The sequence below is a fragment of the Macrosteles quadrilineatus genome, unplaced genomic scaffold (assembly GCF_028750875.1).
Source record: "Macrosteles quadrilineatus isolate MER2022 unplaced genomic scaffold, UCM_ALF_1.0 Scaffold_81__1_contigs__length_513824, whole genome shotgun sequence".
Taxonomy (NCBI): Eukaryota; Metazoa; Arthropoda; class Insecta; order Hemiptera; family Cicadellidae; genus Macrosteles; species Macrosteles quadrilineatus.
Genome location: NW_026542674.1, coordinates 479,326 through 502,751, shown reverse-complemented (window position 1 = coordinate 502,751; position 23,426 = coordinate 479,326). Strand labels below are relative to the sequence as shown.

The 23,426-nt window shown below is 35.9% G+C and overlaps 2 protein-coding genes across 2 annotated transcripts in view; one reads left to right on the top strand and one right to left on the bottom strand.

Annotated features, from left to right (window-relative positions):
• The first annotated feature begins 107 nt into the window (after positions 1–107).
• LOC128982025 (uncharacterized protein Mb2073c-like) lies at positions 108–4,979 on the top strand. Its single transcript, XM_054401064.1, has 7 exons — positions 108–223; positions 696–859; positions 967–1,194; positions 2,734–2,861; positions 3,607–3,786; positions 4,329–4,403; positions 4,904–4,979. The coding sequence occupies exons 1-7, from the start codon at positions 134–136 to the stop codon at positions 4,963–4,965; spliced, it is 927 nt and encodes a 308-aa protein (XP_054257039.1). The 5' UTR covers positions 108–133; the 3' UTR covers positions 4,966–4,979.
• Positions 4,980–7,165: 2,186 nt separating this feature from the next.
• Positions 7,166–23,426, bottom strand: part of LOC128982016 (uncharacterized) — a 30,045-nt gene continuing 13,784 nt past the window's right edge. Inside the window, exons 2-9 of the mRNA XM_054401053.1 lie at positions 21,331–21,473; positions 19,188–19,352; positions 17,857–17,956; positions 16,761–16,969; positions 15,166–15,388; positions 10,387–10,649; positions 8,958–9,101; positions 7,166–7,404 (exon numbers count right to left, since the gene is read on the bottom strand). Coding sequence (XP_054257028.1) covers positions 7,318–7,404; positions 8,958–9,101; positions 10,387–10,649; positions 15,166–15,388; positions 16,761–16,969; positions 17,857–17,956; positions 19,188–19,352; positions 21,331–21,473 — 1,334 coding nt within the window. The 3' untranslated portion in view covers positions 7,166–7,317. The remainder of the gene's footprint in view (positions 7,405–8,957; positions 9,102–10,386; positions 10,650–15,165; positions 15,389–16,760; positions 16,970–17,856; positions 17,957–19,187; positions 19,353–21,330; positions 21,474–23,426) is intronic.

Genomic DNA, 23,426 nt, shown 5'->3' with positions numbered 1-23,426 from the left:
ATCTTGTTACGATCCAAATTGAACTTAAATATATATAGTTCTTCATAGATATTATTATCTGTTTTAGCAACTTTCCAAAGATATTAAACAGAGTGAAAAGTGGCGGGAACTAACAAATCTCCCTCCTAAGAAAATGGCTGTGTGGATGCAGATCAACTGTCCAGAGGCATTTAGACTTTTGGAAGACATTACAAGACGCTATGCACATCGTAATGTTAAAGAGGTATGTCACTTGGTAGAATCATGTTTGATAGTTGTAACTTATAATGTGTGAAATTGGTAATTAGGAACATTAAAACAAGTGTATAAAATGTATTGTGTCAGAAGGGTTCAAGAAAGTCACCTAATTAGGTTGACAGAAACTGATTTACCTGCTTCCCAATCATTGTTTTTGGTGGGACACACATAGTAAGTTTTGGCAAAAAGGAGCAAAATACCTACTTGATTTTATGAGCAAACCACAGATATAATGTACTTTGAGATGAGCTGTTCACTATTTTTTGGCTTCTGCCACTCTTTCAATGAGAGGTAAAATCCTTTTCAGTTGATTTTTCAGCCATTTTTGGTGAGTTTTACTGGAATAGATAACTGTTAAGTGAAGTTTTACACTTTGTGGTTACCTTGTGTTCAATATATGAACCTTAGAAGATAAAATGGCTTTGTAACTATTTATGGTGGTTGGTAACGGTTTACAGCTGGATCTAATGACTACAACGTGGGGATTGGACAACACACCGCTACTGTCTATGATACAGACTTTACTGAGGAGTGAACACTCAATTCTGGAGAAAGAAACAATCCCTGAGGTTGACACTGATGTCGTGGACAAACTGAGATCCCCTAGGAAGTTGACAACCAGGTAAACTATATTTAATTTAGTTAGTGAGGCCTTGCGTGTTGAAAAATATGATTTTACCATCCAATTCACTTTAAATCCAATTGAGATACAACTTATCTCTGTTTCAGATGGCTGATTCGCTGGCTAGCAGGTTTGGCCAGTAGTGCTGCAGCGAGAAGGGAAATGTCCAAAGACGCAAGCTTGCGAGTAGTCCATCAGCTGAGGCTAGGCTACATCCGGTTGGCAACACTGATGGCCCAGGAGGGTCGTCTACCAACCCCTCAGCTCGTGTGGTATTGTACTCACTACGAACTTGGCACACTGCTTGGTCCGTCTAATCCTGCACTGCTGCATAAGTGAGTAAATAGGCCAACTGCCTATAGAGTTGATGATTAACAAAATGTAGAAGGTGTGATCGATTATGCAGGGCTGTGTCAATAGGAGTGTCAGACATATTTTTGGGTTTTTTGTACACCCTGCTGTTGTATGCTTCATGTAGACGGTTACCTGTTATTAACGGTTTGCCAAGTTCCTGTTACCCTAGAATCCTTGCCACCTGTCATCAAGATCAAATTTGTAGGTTAGAGTGTCGACCACAAGCACTTATAATTTGAATCAAGTATGAGTTAAATAAAGTAAATTTGACGAAAAAAATGCAATTTCAAATAAGAGTTCAGCTCAAAACGTTCAAACCCAGAATGCTGCCCCTTGAAAACCAACTCCCCAACAAAAAAATGAATATTTACTACCTGGGACCCTACCCTTCTGCAAAGATAACCAAGGTTTACTTGCTTATAAATATTTCTTCTATTAAAGTCGGAATAATAAGAGAACAGTTATTAGAGTTTCTAAACAGTTTTGTAACTTTTTTTACTTAAGAAACATTTGATCTTACCAAATTGGTCGTAGTTTCAAATTGATACTACCATATTTATCACAAACAAATAACTTCAATGTTTGAATTACAGACCTTTTGAAAAGGTTACGTTCTCTCTTATACAGTTTAAAATACACTTATAGATTGAAAATATGTATTTAGATTAATTTTTAATCTGGATATTTGAATGGTTGAATGTTTGTATGGTTTTTTTGTGTGTTTTCTACAATAAATCAATGGAATTAAGTTTTGAAAGGAAAAGGTCCAAACCCTGGTTTACTATCCAAAGTTCACTTGTTTGTTGGATAGCATCATTAATATATAGCCAATTAAGGAAAGTAGTATTCTGACTTTGAACAAAAGCCAGCCTCTCAGGTTACTACATCAGTGATCAATTAAATTTCATGTTTGTAGCCCCTGAGCTGTTGGACATAATGTAAGACCAAATTACCTGTAATCCCTAGCTGTGACGAGATTATGTAAGTTATTTAATTTAGTCTTACTCTTCATCATAATGATACATCAGTGCTCAGTAAGTGGATTCTACAGGAGCATCATTCCATTATACCTTCTAAACTAAAAGTCCAATTGCCTTAATGCAGAGAAGTAAAAGGTACAAAGGAAACTTGTTTATGGAAACTAATGTACACTTTCGGCTCTAGTGTGTTGCTGTGTTGTGCCAGAAATGTACCTGTGACGAGCAAGAAAGAGCCTGAGCTGCAAAAAGTGTGTGGAAATTCCTATTGCACAGAGAACAGGGTCTTCCTCCGGCGTGAGCGTTGTAGTACGTGAGGGGGATGGGGTGTTGGGACTTTGCCCTAGACATCAGAGACTATGCTGGACACCTCTTAAGTGTACGATTGAGTGTTTCCTCTGTACCTTCCTTCTCTGAGATTTTAAGGTGTTTTGAACAGCAGGTAATTTTTCATAGACGAATGGGCAGAGTGAAGTTACTGGTTATATTCTATGCTTTAGATTTAACTCTGGCAAGAACTAAATAAAAACATTTTTTTTTTAGAATCAGCCGCAGACAACGCAGTTGGCAGCAATGGGATCAGTTGCAGTTCCCAGAGGTAATGGTTGGTACACCTGAACCAATACAGCTGGGATCCCATCCCACCATTACCTCCAGGGAATGGGTTCAAGGTAGTTGATTTTATTTTTCAAATAAATACTTGCATAGGTAATTCTCTCATATTATTAAACTGTAATGTTTTAACTATTTCATAATTGAATAGAAACAATAGTTATTTATGTAACTAACTTTAACAAGCTTGTTTTTGAAAACTGTAACCTGATTGAGGTGGGTAAATCCCTCCTTATGTTGTAGATCCAAAATGAAAAAAATGTATTTATTATAAATTATTAATTTTATTCACCTAATATAGACAAATATAATCATTGAAAGGTAAAAGGGTATTGCATTGGATTCGTCTTGTATCAGAAACAAGTTTTAAACTCTATTAAAATGTGTAATTTGCGTACAGGTCCTCTTAAAATGTAAACACAGAAGATTCATAATAATTGGCAGTGGTGTTAATTTGTCCTCACATCCTTATTGGCCTCTACGACGGGCGATGAATCAGCATATTGTTGGGAACCAAACTATAATAGTACAGGATAAAGTGACACAAATTTTCAGGTGTTCCATTTGAATTGGCCGTGGTGGGAGAACGTAAGAGACATTAAATTACAGACAACCATTGTTTTTTTACATCTTTGAAGCCTTTTTGTGCCCGGTCTCTGAAAGAGTTAGGATGCAGTATGACCTTTCAATCTATTACCAAAGGTCTTTAATTAGTGCTGAATAACCTAATTTTTGGCTAGACCATCACGTTGGCCCTAAGCACATGAGCTGCCCCTTAACATGATAATTAAGTTTTTGTTGTAGGTACTCTGGTGTGCACAGGCAGTGTGCAGGGCCGTGTCTGTGTGCTTCTCTCATGTACAGATACACAGTCACTCCAGGCTGGAGATATCCTCATTACACACAGCACTGATGTAGGATGGACTCCTCTGTTCCCTCTGCTATCAGGCGTTGTCACAGAACTGGGCGGTCTTATATCTCATGGTAGGTCTTGAAACTGTAATGTTTTATCAATGTCCCTAACTTTGCCTGTTAAAAAACATTATTTCATTTCATCTTCACGTTCTTGGACACTAGGTTCTAGGATGAAACCGTCATACACATTACTTCAAGTTCCTGGAGAGGTGTGGCATCATCATTCAGATAAAAGTCATTGGTGGCTGGCAGGATTTGAATCAGGGACCTTGGAACCCAAAGTCCCACACTCGACCACTAGATCACCCAGATCCTTGCAACTCTTCTGATACAACCTTTGCTTGTATTTTGTTTTTTATACTGTCCGCTTTAGCATTAACTAACTCTATTCAGATTACTAAAGGCTCAATTTTACAAACTACAAGCTACTAGGTGGCTTTATTGTCCTTTAAACAATAAACACAATAAATGGTTGTCATACAATTAATAATACACAAAACAATTAACATTTTAAATTGGGTTCGTCTAGTTGATTCACATGATCTTTCTAGTTTTTGATTTTTTTACTATCTTATCACTGAATCAAAAGCATTTGTGGTTATTTTTAACAGGAGCAGTCGTAGCAAGAGAATACGGACTTCCTTGCATTGTTGGTGCCACAAATGCTACACTTGTGTTCAAAACAGGTGACGTATAATCTGTCTGTACGTACTCTATTGAGACTAAAATACTTATACACCTAATCCATCAAATAACTTAATCAGTTTAATCAATAATCATGCAATCTTAGGAGTTATCTATGTTCAGAAGATAGCTTTGTAGATCAAGGTGTCAAATACCATTTTCATTTTTGCAGTTAATTTTGGGGTTACACACATAACCATAAACTGGTTAGTATAATGTAAGCTTGTTGTAAATGCCTTCAACAATGTAACCATGTATATGAAAAAAGGGAATTTCAAAAATTCCACAAAAACTATTCATGGACAGGCTACTACATTTTACCACATACCTATTATAGAGTGATACTGTTAAATACTGTGAGTCAATAATGATACTGTATGACAGTCATGAATATAGGAGTGTAATATTAATTATCTCGTGAAACTGTGGTGACTGAAGTCCCAAACCTCCAATGAAACACCTTAAACTCTGGATCCCTTAAAGTTAGATTTTAAATTTTCAGGAGACAAAGTATTCATGGATGGAAAGAGTGGAAGAATTCACAAGGTGTTTGAGACTTCATGAAAGGTAAATCCTGCTGTGGTTCTTTCTTTTCTATTGTACTTGTTCTATTTTAAATTGTATTTTGTCTATATTTTTACCTAGTGTTTCATTACGCACCTGCCATTAGCAGGGACGTAACTAGGCTATTCAGCACCCGGGGCAAACACCTATTTTGGCGCCTCCCCCCTCAATCGGATTGAAACTAATTCCTTACAAATCTTCTTAAAAAATGTGTGGTGTGTCCATCGTTTGGATCTTAAAATGCTTAACCTCAAGTTCAAAGTACTAAGGCCTAGATATATGTGGTGAATAATTGAATACTCATCTCCATTCATACTTGGCTTAAAATACCTACTTTGTATGGTTGCATTTCATCGAAAAGTATTAAAAGAATACAGTATGGTATGTATTTTCAAAGACAAATAGTTTATTTGAAAACAAAATCATTCACGAAAATAATATTGCTAGTAACACGCAAAGAAACAGTACCGCAACCACAGTTCGTGTCCTGAACCAATGATTACGAGTAGAATGCAATGAAGCTAGTATTAGTGGAATGAAGCATTTTTTATTTTTATTTATTTATTTATTACATGCACAGGAAACACCATTTTCAAGAGAGTTTAGTTGACAGTGATTGTCAACTGACATTGAGTATGAACTGTTAGTTATCAACTACACTAGTGCACAACATACGCAATTAGTCAAGGTCAGACGTGTTGTATATCGATGGGTCAGACCCAGCGAGCGTCGATGTGTTAGAGTTGTGTTTGTGTTATGTGTGTGTGTGGTGACTGGTGTGAGGGATGATGTGCGAAGGTTTAGGTGGATGCCGGGAGGGAGGTGGAAGGTGGAAGTGTTCTGACGCCACGCCAGCGCCGTCCTAGTGACTCATCGACGACAGACAGACAACGCAGTATGCTCATCCTCATACTCGCTCCGTACAAGTTCATACGGACCGTTAAAATTATTTGTAAACAGTCAGATAGCATTAAATAAACATAAAATGATTTTCTTTTGCAACACAAGACGGATTAAAAATATTTTCAACAATTTTGTTTTTTTGAAAAAATATGTGCCCGTGTTGGTGCCCCAAACAACTGGTGCCCCAAACAACTGGTGCCCCAAACAACTGGCGCCCGGGGCTCATGCCCCGCGTGCTCCCCCCTAGTTACGTCCCTGGCCATTCGTAGATTTTAAACCTGGCCAGCTTGTTTTAACTTATTTAATAAAATATCTTTGTTATTTTGTTTGTGAAATATTTATTTATATTTTAATATTATGTAGCAATTTATTACGTAGCAAATAGCGAACACCATTACACTGTAAAATGTTTAAAGGGTAATAAAGATTCTTATTCCTTTAAATATTTGAGTCAATTTTACAATGTCTATTAGTTTTAAATTGGTCTGATATTTTACTAAAAGTAGTTTAAGGATTCAATGTTTTGATATTAATCATTTTGAAGTAAGGATATTTTGAAATTTTTGGCAAAACAATTTTATGTTGATGACCATCCAAGAACAGTTTTTTTTTATATGTCAAAAACTACCTACTACAAGGAGTGTGAAAAAACCCCGCTCCCCTATTTATATAAGTTTTAATTTGAGCTTTAGTCAACTTCTGTAAAATATTTTTCCTGTGAATAAAAAACTGTAATGTTAAATTTGACAAGCATTAATTTGTTCCTTTAGCTGTATAAGTTATTGATCAATTATATCAACTGTGTGATAACAGAATTAATTTCAATTGAATAGTTGACTTGAAAAATGAGAAGGGAATAATATTCATACCCTCCCCATTAAAATAATTACTATTACTATAAGCTGAACATTGCAAAAGACATGACACATTCCTCATCAAAACCTTGGTCAAAGTAAGAAAAAACTGATTTAAATGAGGATGATATACATGTTGAATAAAACCATATAATAGTTGTTTCACTTCAAGGGCAAGCCACAACAATGAATGAATAAATTAACAGCTGTGAAATCAAAATAGGTATTTTTAGCCCCAATTTGGTCTTAAAAGCCCCTTTTGGGATTTAAAGTGATTAAACCATTGTCTGAAATCGACTTTAAAAGTAAAAATATTTTAGAATTCATCTTATATCTTATAGATGCCCATTAAACTCAATACAATAAAAATTCAACTCCATCAATCCTTCCAGGTACAAAGCTTTATCACAAACAAAGCCGGATAGGTGATTCAATCACGTTAGTAGTAAATAAATAATCTTTTATTCAATATTATTCATACCTAAATTAATTGCTTGAAGCGTTTTGGTAGAAATACAATCTATTAGGTTTTAAGAGAAGGTACAAAATAAAAGTGTAGCGTAGAAGGCGTCACAATTGTTGTGCTGTGTTCGTATTACTGCTGCACCAAGATCTCGTATTCTGGGTATGCTAGTTCCTGGCCACCGTAGGGAATGTAGCACACTGAATGGCTCGGTTGGACCTGTCATCAAGTTTATATTAGAAAAAGTGTATAATTTAATCTATTTTAAATTTAAACGTTTACAAGAGAAATTCGCTTAAGCAACTGGCTGGGTTTCTTTAAACATTATTATTCACAGAGTTTTGAGAGTTTTTATGACAAGAGGTTGAAATAGTTCTAACATGAAGTTGTGGAAGTTAAAGTTTGATAGTAATAAAGGTTGGAAACCTGTTGATGATTCAACAATAAAGACACAATTGTCTTTGATCTGGGATTTTAATGAATGTTTGTGGCTAAAGAACAAGCCATCAACAACAAGTAACTAAGCTGTCATTTAATTCATTCAACACTTATCTTAACATTGCAAATACACAACCTATGTTAGCGTAAAACAATTTAATCTCCAACATGGAAGTATGAAGTTAATCATCTATTGTGTGATTTTTTTATTGAGGAAAGGTAGATCTAACAATATTAGATTTAGATTATTTATATGACTCCTTACACATCAAGGTGTGTATTTTAATACGAGAACGAGTGTTGAACGCACGTGACAGTTTTTTTACTGACTTAAAATCAGCTGTTTTTAACCCATGCCCATTTTAGCGAATTTCCCTATAGGGAAGTAGCTATTACCGTAGGTCTCATGGTAAGACCTAAGCCCGGGACCGATTTACTTTTTCATTTTGATGTCCCCAGAGGCCAAAAACACCATTCGTTCAAATTTTTATATATCTATATATAGATATATATATATATATATATGTGTGTGTCCATCCGCACGATAACTTGAGTAATTTTTGTCCGGTTTTGATAAAATTTGGTTTGAAGGTGTAAGGCGGGATAAACTTGAATGAGTTCGCGAACCAGCATGATCGGACTATGGGAACGGGGGTTTATGGGGGGTTTTATGGGGTAAAAATAGGTTTTTCCCATTTTTGACCCTAAAAACACAAAATTTCAAAATTTCTTTTTAATCATTTTGTAGAGCTTAAAAAAACAAATAATTTAGTATATTGAAGCGTTATTATACGGAGAAAATTAAAAAAAAATTGTAATTTTAAAATTCCCATGTTATTCTTATGGAGAATAAGTCAACTGTTGTAGTTTGCTTGTTTATGAACATATTTTGATCAAATTTGGAAAATACATTCATATCTTACAAAACTACAGTATTAACATTTTACAACAAAAACACTTTTTTACCCTCCCTGTTGCAGCAAACCTAAGTACTTGTTAAACTAATTTTATTTAAATAGGGAATAAATGTGATATTTTTAAGGAGACTTTTTTTAGTAAAATCCAATCAGGCAAATGGAAATTCGCTGAGACTGCAGGTTTGCTGCGGCGGGGGTATTTATTAAAAGCCTAATGACCAAGGACAGCTGGGTTCAGATTCAAACCATTAAAAGGATTTAGACTTTTCTTAAGATCAAGCTGGTGATTTTTTGATCACTAGGAGCCCAGTTTGAGTTTCTATATCCATTCTTCTGTCCAGCCAAAGGGCTATATAAAAGTTGATGCCAAAGAGGTATAAATTTAACACACAAAAAAAGTATGACAGTTGACAATACCTTGCCGACTGTGGTAGAGCCCTCGTGTTGTGCGCGGCCGATGTACAATGTCTCTCCCGTTTCACTGGTTCCTCCCACCACAGCGTTGGGGGGAATCTGTCCTTCCACTGATGGAACCCACTGTAGGTTACTGCCTGTCAGAGCCTGCAGGAGTGAGCACAACATGTATAAGATAATCCTATTAGAAAGGTTGCAAAGTAGAAGTAAATAATGTGCATTATAAATTACTAACTACAGTCGGGACCAGGAAAGTTTGCAGTTGGCGGCAGCCAATCACAGGACAAGGCTAGTGCAACGTTGCCTTATCGCCCGTTGACGACACTAATTAAAATACTAAACAACATTTTCAAATCAGCTGGTATTATTAGATTTGGCAACACCACACTGTCCTCATTGTCTCCTTCGAAGTCACGTGTAAATAGGCTCCTCCCTCAACTACAAACTTTTGTGGTCCCGACTTTAGCTATGTTTTTGTATATACATGTTTTTTAGACTGACATTAAACATGCAAAGTGATCCCTATGCCACAAGCAGCTATACTGATTTCAGCCATTCTGATCAAATGTGTCATAGTTTTCTTGTTAAATTGTTTGTAATGTTAGGAATAATTGTCTTATGATCTCATCCTTCAGTTTGGAATCAAATTGGGCTTGTTTCCGCAGATCTGATGCTTTAAGTGACCTCAAAGGAAATAATCCAGTGGTATAAGGTCATGTGGTCTAGCTGCCCAATGTTGATGATACTAATACATCAAAAGCAAAAGATTAATCAAACACTTGAGTAACTTGTGTGCACCAATTGCTGGGTTTCTCAAGTTGTGACCGCATCTTGTTGAAACCATAAGCCATCCCAGCCAATAATACTACACAATTTTCTAACTGCTGCCAAAAAATAAATGCCTATCATTTTACGATAACGTTCTTTATTGGCGTTCTTTAAACTGCATGGTCACAAGCATGAAAAAAGCCAATGGTACAAAATTCCCCAACACAGTTTTTAAGCAGTTAAAACACTTTCTCAGATCAACTAACGCTAAAATGAAACAATGATGACAATAACAAAACATCAGCCGTTTATCTTGCATAGAGTTCTACCCACTTAAACCATCCCCTCTAACAGTATTTATAAACTAAAATAGAAGAATGGTAGATTTTTTTATTGTTTGTTTTAAAGATGTTTGTGGGAATTACTTAGTGAGAGTGCCCTTGTGTATTTTCTATTTTGGCATATCCAGTTTTGTGTTTTGAATTATGATATAACTTGACTGCTTGACTCTACCAACAGGCATGTAGTAGGGAACCTCAGATGTGCCAAAAAGGAACATGAAACAATTATTCAACTATATAGTATGTATTAGATATGTGAGCTTTTTTTAAATTGGTGATCTATTTTGAAATTATATGTTTTAAACGACACTGTCTTCACTCACCTCATAGTCAGGTTTGCCGTGTTCCGCTCCACCCCAGGCTATATAGCAGACACCATGGGAGCTGACGATCTTGCCGGGAATCACACCCCCTTCGTGTTCCGCTCTGCCTACGTAGAGGTTCTCGTTGTCGTAGCCGCCGAGAACACTATTGGCCGGCACTACTCCAGCCTGGCCTGGCACCCATGCCACCTCTGCGCTGGCACTTGGCACATCAGGGGTATCTAACACAACGTTCCGTAGAGGCTCATCATCATAGTTCTCATCTGGACAGCAAACAGCAACATGCAGCGTAAGCAACGTATCCAGCGACCAGATGCAACGGTTACGGTTAGGTCATGCCCCATGGTTTGTGAGTGGAAACATAAGTTGAATGTTTGAGGACTAACATTATTTGTTCAGGTTAAAATTTTAAAATCATATAGGAATTGTGTTTAGTGTTAGGTTAGAACAAGACATAACCTAAGACTTAAAGTTGAAAGGTTATATAAATGCAATGTTTAATTAGATTGAAGGAATTTTAATGGGTTTGTGTATTTTGTTACATATACCAATTATTTAGTGGTAGTCAAATAATGGAAAAGGCCCTTGTTTAAACTATTTTCTGTTTCATTGTGGTGCATTTAAGCTAATTAAGATGATCGAGATAAGTGGTTGTTTGGATGCAGATTTTTTTTAATTCTGGTACAGTACTTTGCAACAATTTATCTTACTTAGACTTAGAATTTGTATTACTCTGTAGAGTAAAACTTTGAAGATCACTAAATCACTGGGCAGTAATGCACTTTTTGTTAGCTATTTAAAGGTGAAATTGAATGCAAGATCTGTATATAGATATGATTGACTGATCTGTATAGTGAATAGTGTAGGATGGCTACATCATAGACATTTTAAATGTTTTGGATATCATTATGTCTCCACTCACCACTAAATATTTTTTGATCAAATCCTTAAACAAAAGATACACCCATTCTGAAACTATGTTTCCCATTGATTGCAAGCTAAGTTAGTCTTGTTTTAATGATAAAAGGTAATATAATTGTATGCTACCCATTCTACAGCAAAGCCTTAAACTAATATTGACAGTAAATTTAAGATGAGGATAATATTTCCCACTTTGTGATAAAATGTATGTATTGATCTGTCATTCTAAGAAATATAGTTCATAGAAATACTAAGGCAGAAGGAATTCTTAAATGGATCAAATATAAAGACAGAATGTTTTGAATTACAATTGAAGCATGGCTATTAGTGGTGTGCAATGCACTGAAAATGCATCAAAGTTTCAATTCGATTTGATGCATATTAAATCCAGATTTTATTTAGTATGCATAAATTTAGTCTCGCGATGCATCTATTTTGGTCCCAATGGATTAATCCGTTAATAATTATGGTTATGGTGCTGATTTTATGTTTTCTTAAGCCAATCACAAAATCAGCAGTGTGCATCAGCAAGAGGTTAGGTCAGCAACTATCCTATTGTTCATAAAATAATTTATTTTGTGAATTTTTTTTTATCTTTAAGGTAAATGATCTATTACAGTAACATAAGTTGTAAATCATTTTGAAAGAAAATCATGCCGTGCTGCATGGAATTTAATTGATTAGAATCAAAATTCAAAATTCTTTGAATCGTATCAATGCATGGAATCCAAAATAAAATCTGCTTTGCACTCCCATAATTATTGTAGGTAAAAGATTTCCCTGATTTTTTATGGTTTACGGTATCGTTTGAGGTTATAAATTAAGGGAATAAATAAACCAAAAAAGTAAAGCATATTATTCTGAACTTAACAATGACATGATTTTGACAAACAAATACAAGCAAGGGGTTAATTCAACAAACAAACCATGCACATGTCACAAAATATGGTACTACAATAACTATCACACAGTATAATTCATGCAAAAGTAAAGCATACAAATATTTACAATATAAAAGCGTTATTGTTGCATAAGGTTCGTAAATAATCACATCACAACTACAGTATGATACCGGTACATAAAAGAGAAATTAATATAGTATTGATAATGCAAAGGCCTGGTTTTCACTTCTTACATTAAAGAATTTACATTTTTTTATAAAAAAAGTTTTTTTAGAACCTTTTATAACCATTGTATCTAAAATCAAATGCAGAATCATTACTTTGGAATATATCTGATTTTATAATATGTTATTTGTTTATTATAATAACTTTTGTCCCCTTAAAAGCAATTAATTACGATGATTATATTAAATGTCTAGTAAGTATTGAATTGAGAAATCAATTTGTGTGAGTCGGCTCAGTAGGTAGTGTCACAAACGCATCGGACCCAAGACAACGATGGTCATGGGTTCAGATCCTGGTATCTGTCACTACTTATTACCAGTACAGTTTGCCTTTGTACTTTACCGGCCCACCCCTTGCTTTGATGAATACGTTACACGCACAGACCTCTGTGGCACATGTAGACGGACAAGTGCAAGGTTTAAATGGCCGCCAACTTCTTTTTTGGAAAAAAATTCTTCATACTTTAATCTATTTGATCTTGAGAAGGTTTTGATAAAAAGAACTGTGTAACATTTTGCTATCCTTGAATTTTCTAGTTTAAAGAACTGAAGAAAGATCAAGGAAAATAAACAATTATAGTACATTAAATCAATTTTATTAAAATACATAACAACTTGGATATAAAAATATAGTAACTATGTCCTGAACCTAATCAACCAGTTTTAGAAGCTTACAGCTAACCTTAAGACTAAGTATGTTATTTTGACTACAAATAAAACACCAAAAAAACAAAATTGTTAGTAAAAGTTTTTAAGATAATGTAAAGCTACACTCTTTTTGTTACAAGTGCTGTTAAATTTTATTAGGCTAACAAAATTTGTTTAAAGCAACAAAGACAATAGAACAAGTTGAGCAGGTACATTTCATTACTCACAAACAAAAAGCAATTATTTTTTCACTTACAAGAAGGCAAACATATTAACAAACAAATATGCTAAAGCATTTATAGATTGAAAGCATGAAAACAAAAATAAAATACGCCAAACACATGTTTTGATGAAAATTTTCTCATCAGAATATTTATGGCTCTACACATTTTTCAAGCAAAACATTTTCTTAAAAAGTAATCAATATGAAAACAACCAAATGTATTATCCGATATTTAAAAAGCTATAGGTAATACTAGAAAAATACTAATCAATTGTACTTCTGTTACAAGCTTATAGCTACTGTTTCTTTGCCATTGAACTATACGAGAGTCCTGTTAATCCAAACCATGCTAATCCAACGTCCGCCTAATCCTGTTTGGGAAAAAGATTACTGTATTTGAATTTTAATCAAAGCTATGGGTTTGTTCTAAAATACCAACCAAGGTGTTCCGCCAACTTGAAAAACAAAATATTTTACTATTGAAAGGAACGGAAAAATTTTAAATAATCTACAGTAGTCCATAGCTGAGCATCTAATCATAACAGCTTTTGTATTGGCTCTCTTTCAATGTCATTATACAGGGTTGGACAAAAGTATGGACACCCCTTATAAACTTTTTAATGTATATTACACCAGGAAACCCAAACTCTGCACACCTCTATGGCTTAAAAGTGCACTTTTTTGTTGGTACCCCGATTTCGTCTGATAACCCAAAATGGGTTATTTTAGGAACAATAACAAATTTTAAATGTCTTTACATTAAGGAAATTTGAAAGTCCTTTAGTTTGAAAGAATATGGGCGAGAACTAGAGGTCTCTATCTTAAAACATTTCAGAACAGCGGCTGTTTTGATTTTTTGTCAGCCTGATAGACCTCAAGTAAAAATATTCCATATATTTCCCCATTAACGTTTTTATGTGTTGTACCAGGAAAACTAAACACAGTATTATCGTAACAACTACTTTTTGGTTTTATGACAATTTTACCTGGGACCCCCATATGGGCAAGCAAAAATTTAAAATGTAAAGCCCCATCAAGTGACACCTCATTTTAAAGGCCATTAAAAAGAATACTGGCAAGACCAGAGGTCTCTATCTCAACGCAGTCAGTACAAAATTGCGGAAGTTTTTATAATTGGCAGCAATATAATCATTTGCTCATGTTGTACCAGAAAAGCTCATAAGAAAAACCGTGAAAATACATTGTTTTAATTTTGTATACAATTTCATTGCATTTTTGGCTAATCTGAACAATAATAATCCGAACAATTTGGATTAGCGAGACTCTGATGGTACTTAAAACTACTATAAGAAGAAAAATCTAGATAGCTTTAAATGTGATGTGAACTAGCAAAGGAATGTTACTATTTGCAAGCACCAACTGATTTCAAAAGTCAACATCTTCCTTTAAACAGGAAGGAGAACAAAAATATAGATTTATTTTTGTAATAAAAAGAATAATAGTAGAAGAAATGAGGTAAAATAAATCCTGTCATTAATAAAGTACATAATTATAAACATTTAATGATGAAAGATTTTTATTTTCTAATTATACTAGGGTTTGTGAGATAAACTATTTCAATTTTTTTTAAGTAATTATCACTCTGGCAATTGGGAAACAGTTAAGGAATTTGTATTTCAAGAATATTAAAAGCCCTTAGTTAAGGAGGAGTTTGAACTCTCGCCAACCCTAACAATCTAGTCTCAAAATTTCACTGAACTATAATTCAACCGTAACCTTAACAATCTAACCTCACCTGGGCCACCAAGTTTAAGGGACTTAACTTAACATATTAACCAAACCTCACGAGTCAATGAACTCACTAAACCCAACCTAACCACCTAGCCTCACAACGGGTCACCTAGGCCGTCGACGTCATTGACCACATTGATGCTCCACAATCCGATGGCGCCCCAACAGGATCGAACCCCAAAGTGGGAGACTGCGAAGGGTACCGGGTCCTGCCACTCCATGAGTACAAACCCATCCCCTCCTCGCTTAACTTGCACCAAGCCTCGGTTCCAACTGAGGCGGAAGTGTTTGTGTTCTCCTGATGTCAGTAGATTGGGCGTTTCCACACGGACCTTAGCAGAAAATTATGTGTTAGGCAAGAACTTAAAATAAAGTTTTGACTATCCTACCTGAAGGAAAATTTTGATAAATTGCAGTAATAGTATGGTGTTTAAAAAGGGTTAGACTTTTTAGGAGAATTAAAAGTCCTAGACAAGATAAAAGCCAACTGCATACAGTAGACTCCCCCTTATCCGGACTCCCCGGGACCGAAGCTAGTCCGGATAATGGGTTTTCTGGTTAAACCAACGTCCCCAAGAACTCGTTATGTAACCAAAATATTTGACTTAAATTTAGGAGAGCATTATTTTAGACACGTGATCACTGGTCTCAAATCTTTCCCACGAGAACAGTCGTTTCATTACAGCCCACTTCCTGCCGATATAGAACAGTTAAACCAATGTGCAGATAAGAATTGTCCGTTTAAAGAGATGTAATTTACGCCGAGTGTAGTCCGGTTAAACCGATGTCCCGGTTAAAAGATGTCCGGATAAAAGATGTCCGGATAAAAGGGAGTCTACTGTATGTTCAACCTGTGCTCGAAATTTGATCAGAGCAATAAATAGTTACTCAAGTTTAATATAACTCAACCTGAAAATCTAAATGTGTAATACCAATGCTCAAAATTAATGGAGAGCAATAGATAAAAATGTATATTCTGGGCAAGTGACAAGTGTATTGGTTAGATATTCTCTAATTCAGAATCTCTACTATTGATATTTGAATGTTTATTGTAAAATGTATAATATATTTCCAATGTATGTTCCGGTCTAGTTTAGTATTGCTTAGATAGTCTATCAGAACATGTACTGTAAACCTCTTGGTTCAGTAAAATAATCTGTTTGCAATGTGTCTTCATGCAATGCCCCACTAGGAAACCGGCCATGCTGCAGGATGCATGACGTTACACTTGTGAATAGATTCACTGCCATATCTCATATGTTTTAGATAAATAAGTTTGATGTTTGTCAAATTTAACCGCAAGATTTTAGTACAACTATCCACCACAGTGACGTAGTGTTGCGCTGCCCGTGCTGCAGCATGGCCTGTTTTTCTAGTGGGGCCTTGGTTCAGGCCAAGTTATATTGGTACGTGATCTCTATCAGAAACATCCTCTGTAAACAACTTTGTTTTGACGGTATAAATGTTGATAGTTAATTGTCACTCGGACCCATTACCTACTACAAGAATGTCAAGAATAGAATAATGTGACCTTTTAATCCTCACAAATTTAAAAATATGATCAAACCAAATAAATGCATATCCATTTTTACACTAAAGACATTATAGAATATTTACATTTCTGAGCCAATGGGTTTTCAAAGTTGCTATTAAGTTAACCACTAACTGTATTACACATAGTTTTAACATATATAATCAACATACCTTGTCAGGTTTTTCTCTATTGTAGCGTATAGCAGATGCTGAATTCTCCCAGCCGCCTAGGAACACCTCGTACATGGGTGAGGTCTCGCGCGGCGCGCTCGTCAAGGCAATGTGTGCGTTGTGGCTCGCACGCACATGAATATCCAGCGAGTAGCGCGGCACTGGTCGGTACGCGTACTCTAGTGTGTCGTGAGTGTAGATTGTCTCACCTAGCGTTTACGTCTTGTTAGCCAGACAACGCGGTAGTGAGTTGAGGTTAGTTCAACACTATTTTATGTTAGTACAAATGTTAGTACAAAATCTTATAAATATTGCTTAAAAGATGCTTTAATCTGGATTTTCTTTAACATACTGGTGGTAAAGATGAAGTTTATCATCCTCTAAAGCCATAGAATCATGACACAGATTCATAACAATCATTGCACTTAAGGAATCACCTTTACTTTACATTGTTCCATGCTCACCGTACAGTACAGGTCTTATGGGAGATAAGTGTTAATTAACGTAGTATTAACATTACTGAATTCAAAATGTTTACTGTTATGCAGGTTACGTAAACTCTCCTAAACTTGTGTATGGGCTAAAGCAAATTTTTCTTATTCCCACATGTTTATGATTTTAATATACTTTGCGTGTATTTTGACTTTAAAATTTAGATTTTTACTTGGATGGTAGTCAAAATTAGTACAGTAGAAAAAAGTAAAAAAGTTAGGAAGCGTTTTGTCGGTCCTGATGTTTTTAGGATGGCTGGTAGCATTAAGACTGCCTTGTGAAATATATAGAATATGAACACTCCACTGCACATGGAATAGAGCTTAATATTACCATGTATGTTTCAACCATGTCATTTTACAACAATGTCAACAAAAATCACTTACCACCTTGGAATATTAGTATGGTTGTAAAACATTAAGCCAGCCAAGCCAAAACAGTTGATAATTGCGAGACATAAAGTTTATTCCCGAAATACTTAACGTTAAATAAATGATAGTGAGAAAGCAAGTTTTTCGGGAAGTAAGTTTTACAGGCCCACAAGCTCTTGGCAGATCAAAGCTAAGTTCTGCTAATCAAGTTTCTAACAAGTTGTGGAACTTACCATCAATCAGCCATTCGCCAGTCGCACCGTAACCAGTACAAACTCCAAAGTAACCAACGTTGATTGGGGCAGGGTCCGTCCATGTCAGGAAAGGTTCAATCTAGTGCAAAAGTTTGATTTAATACAAGATAGACAATCGTAGTATCGTTCATACATCATAGTGATTAGATATATTGTAAATGTTTTGAGGGGTTCCAGGTTCTAAATCTGAATTGGAAATACATTTTATGGGTTGGTTAAAAGACATTTATAGTTATTTTCCTGAGTGAGAAACCTTTTAAGGAGGGCTTCTCAGAATGACTACACTAAAGGAAGAGAAAATATTCCTGCTGTTGTCATGAGTTTCTGTACCACTACACCAATCTATAAAAAACAGTACAGTAATCTTGATTACAGTAGAACCTCTTTAATCCGAACTAATTGGGACCGGGGGTAGTTTGGATTACAGAACATATTTGTTGTTTTTACATAACAATAGCTAGGAAAAGTGGAAAATGCTTTATAAAGTAAAATACACTACATTGTTTATTTAATAGAGTAGTAAACATAGGGAATAAACAGTACTGTACATTACAATTGAAATAATTACGGTGCGTATATCAATAAATAACTACTGTACTGTGTATAGAGTACAGCAATGAGGCGTTCGGATAACAGGGGTTCGGATTAAAGAGGTTCTATTGTATATAACTTTTGATTAGCTTACCTTCCATGAAAGTTTGCCTAAACTAGACACAAAAGGTAAGGAAAAGACATAAAATTTCTGACCATAGCGTTACATTAGGTGAGAGATCAAACCAAGAACAACTTCTTTTGGGTGTATGTGTGGCCAGATCTGCGAGTTTCGTGTGGCGATTAATTTGCTGTGTATAGTGTCCAGCTGTGTATAACGCACCAGCTTCCATTCGATAACACCAAAAGGATTCACCAGAAACTTTGTTCATTTTCTTTTCCAGTTTTCTTTCCTGTCAAGTGTAGCCCCTTTATCTGACCCTCCCTGATGAACGACTATTGTGAAATTGCTATTACTGCACACTTTAGCGGTTGGGGGCTAAAAGAGGGGACTTTTGCCGCCCCTGATTGTATTCGGGAGACAAACATCAGGCTAAGGGACCTGTACCTAGTACTTTCTTGTTTAAGTGCAGGGCATATCACACAGTTCATAAACTCTTATACCTACATTATCTATCTGGTGGTAGAGGTGTTGGTCGGATAATCATAGCTCTACTGCTTTTGTAAAATTATGTTGGATGCTGATGGCTAGTAAACATTAATATTCCTCAGGAATATCTACTCCTCGGTAAAGTGTCCAAAGTACAAGGTCGTCTCACCTCGTTCTCTCTGCCTACAGCGATCGCACCGCCAAGGTAGTTGATCCAGAAGCCACGGAACTCTTCGTTAGTCAGTGCATCTGGAGTGTCCACTACAGCCTTATCAGGCTTAGCTCGGTCCCTTCTGATAGCGGACTTCTGATTGGACCAGCCACCGATGAAAACCTTACGAGGAATAAATAGTTACTTTCTTGGCCAAACTCATATTTGTAAAAGCTGAGTGATTATAGTGATCACCTGCAAGGTATTATTCTCAGTGGAACAGTGTACCATAGTGTGTAACTCCAAAAAAAAAACTGTGTAGATTTAAGGCAGGGACACACTTGTCATACACTCTTCCGATCCTACTACGATCCGATTTGCGGGATTCCAGAAGGATCGGTTCGGGATCGGAGGGGGTGAACACACATGTCATACACGCTTCCGACCCATGCCCGATTTCCTCCACCGGTCGATCAACACTTGCCAGTCTGATTTGTAAACTACGTGCAGCAGAAGGTGGTAAACATGTTCAAAAACTTTGGACTTCGGGATTCAGCCATGATGGCGGTTTGTCTAGATGAAGAGGAAGAAAGTCAGACATCTCTGAAGGGCAGTGGAAAACGAAGAATTTGGGTTCATTCTGTATGGAAAGAAAGTTAGGTGGTTTACTTAAGTGCCCATCTTATATATTAAGCACATTGGGTTTTCTCTCTCGAGTTTGTTTGGCTCTTCTACCCGTCCGATTTTCATGATCGAGGTCTCAAATTGAAGGTATGCACGCACAGATTTCACATCAAGCATCGGCATATATTTATCTTAAACCATTATTCTACAGTCGTACCACAGTATGATCGGAGTCGGATCGGAAGGGTGTATGACAAGTGTGTCCCCGCCTTTGTGAGGGATATTTTAAATATTCATTTTATAAATTGTTTTAATTTAACCCTTTCAATGCTAGAATATTTTTGTAATTTTCCAAAAAATGCTAGAGTTATTTACTTTGTCCTAAAAGTACTAGGCTTGCCACGGCGGCAAAGTCTAGTGTGTCTGTAAAATCTGTAAAAATTTGTTATCTCAAAAGTGCCTCTACACAAAGTACACTTCTATAAAGTGGGTGTTGTTATAGTTGTTATTACATAGTTACACACACTTTTATAAACTATTATAAAGGTGTTGTTATGTGTATTGGGCCTCAATCCTATTAGGAATCGAAAGAAACTTCACTTTCATTAAATGCTGAATTTGATCAAGGATAGCTGGTCCAGTTTTTAATGTGACAAATTTTCTGACTTTTCTTAGGATTGGACCTGCAATTCTTTTCTCTTTCCTAAACTCAAGTCCAAACTTCATGATCCTAATAAGACAATAATGTATTGAAAGGCCCAAAAACCACTATTATAGAAAGAAACAATATGTTGGATACCGTAAAGTCCGTAATGCTTTTCATCTTACAAAGTAATGATAGTAAAGTTGTGAAGGCTATTCTTTAGAAGCCTCCTATCAGTGACTGTGCCCGTATGGCCAACTTTAAATTGATCATGCTGGTAGCAGGTGATTGTGAAGTTGTAACACCTAATACTAACTGTATATAAAACTTATGGACTTTGTAGGTAGGTACTTGGACTCTTAAATGTTTCAGCTTTGCTTTAGAAGCTTAAAATGTGTTGTAGGCCTATGGTTCCACTTATTATATAGTACCAATGCTCGCCTACAAAACTGAAGGCCACCAGTTTGATCCTGAAACAAGTCAAAAACGATTTGATGGTCTAAAACCGAATCAAGCTGTCTTAGTAATTTTGGGTTTCATAGTTAGTGGTCCTAGCTAAAGAATCCTAACTTGATCTTAGATGGTAAAAGCTATCATCTATTCATTAAAATCTCATCCCTCACTTAAGCACTTGGTTGTATTGGTGCCAAAAAAAGGTCCTTAGATGGATACAGTTTTTAAACTCTTTATCATGAAGGCAACTGTTTATAAGGTTCACCAACATTAAAGTTTCAATCACACAGCTCCGAACACACCTTATATTTCACTAAATAAAATTTTAACACAAGTTTCAACTTCCAAAAACTGTCTGCATCAAACGCCTTTCACATCTTCCTTACTATGATGTGACATTATACAGAACAGTTGGTATTTGAATGTTCCCACAAAACTTACCTCCAATACCGGGTCAGTATCGCCCGGACTGGCTGATTCAGACAGGATGACGTGTCCGTCGTTGCTGGCCTTCACCTTGAACCTAAGAGTGCGGCTGGGCACTGGATGATAAACATACTCTAGGGTGTCTTGTGTCTTCAGTTCTGAAACAAGATGTAACATGTCAACTATAGTTACAATAGAAGAGGGAAATTTGTCACCATGAGACATAATTGTAGCTATAGTCCGTGAGGTAGGCAAAGGACTCACACACACATAGAGACACAATTACACACACACACATCGGTCACACGCCGTGAGGTAGGTAGGACTCTGCTTGCGAGTGCGCGTGAGTTGGTGGAAGGGACGTTAATCTCTCAGAGTCCTTCGCCAGCCTCACGGACCATTGTAGGTACAAAAACAAAAATAATATGGGTTTTACACTATGTGCAAGAAAGTCCCAAATGGTCTAAATTGAAGGTGTTCTATGTTTAGGCAGGTGTGTTCCTGCTAGTGTACCAGCAATGTTGCAAACCATGTGGTTGGCCTATAAACCCTAGATTAGTTATTTATGTTGTTTATGTTGTGTGCTTACACAACAGGCAGGAGGGCTGCTAATTATTTTTAAAATATGACGAGCTGGTGGCCTGTCCTACGTACGGGAATCGAGTTGTCAACTAAACGGAATAATTCAGAACATCTAGTTTACACGCATAGACACAAATTCTGGCAGTTTTAATGGGGAAGATCACCTTATAAACAAATGTAACGTGACCACCTATTTATTCCATTAGAATATAGACCTAAAATATGGCGATGCATTTTGTCTATTTGAAAAATCTTGAAGTGAGATTGGCGACCGATTCACGCTGGTTTTGAGTAGAGTAGTTACATGCCACCTCCAATTGCATACTGTACTACTTATGTACTTAATTACCGTACCTTATCTTACCTCCGTACCACTGAAACTTTTATGAGGACTCTCTTCTGTCACCTGCCTCTTCAAAATTTAGATCCCAGTCTGAGGATGTATTTCATAACTTTATATTTCCCGTCTATCGTGTGGTACTCCTTGGAATATACTTTTTTTCTGAATCATCAGCACTACGGGAATAGTTGGTACGGTATGAGTCGACTTTGGTTTCTGCAGCACCCTGCAGTTTATTTGACAGTTTTATAGAGACCTACTACACCGATTGACGCTTTCATTACCAACCAAAATTTTAGTATGCCGACATACTCACATTCAAACATACAGAAAAAGAAGTATCAATATTTTTGTAAACAAACAACTCGTAACATAAACATTTCAATGACAGTTATAAACCAGCTGTGTTAGTTAAACCAACATTGAAAATACTTCTAATTGCTAGCGTCGGCTGCTAGAATTTTAAAAAATTAAAACCTAATTTCTAAAAAACTGAAACCCTAAACTAAAATTATGGCTTCGACATTCCCTAATTCTAAAAATTATCTTTCTCTCAACACAAAAATCATGAAAATCCGTCAAGTGGTTGATTCAGAATCGTGAAATAAAAAAACCCTGTTTCGTTTTAATATTATAGATAACATTAGGCAAAGTTTTCTCCTCTTCTTGACTGATGATGGATCAGTTATGTGATTTATCTGAATTCAGGACCTTGATGAAGTTCAATCGTCACTATTAGCTAAAGCCAGTCCCTATCTGTAGGTTTACTCTGATACTAAAATACTGTATCAAGAGGATAGATTATATAGTTGACTCATTTAATATATGACTTTAATTAATTAGGTACCGGTTGTTAGTGTTCCACTTAGAAAGATCGTACCAATTAGAATGGCATGGGAGGGGTAAGGGAAATGCTCTTAACAGTAATTAAAGTCACGCCACTAGACGCTAGCGATATTAGATTAATCAAATACAGTAGCACATAAATTGTTGACCTGACTGTATAAAAGACAAGGTAGAGGAAGAGTTATTCTTGTGTGCATTCCGCTCATCACTCTAAATTGACACAATTAACACTTAAAATACTTAATAATAAAATTATTGTTAATCCGTTACAAGAAGGCAGTACAAAACTAAAACATTAAATGTTCATTTAGATTTTGACAAGCATTCATTCACGTTAATAAAA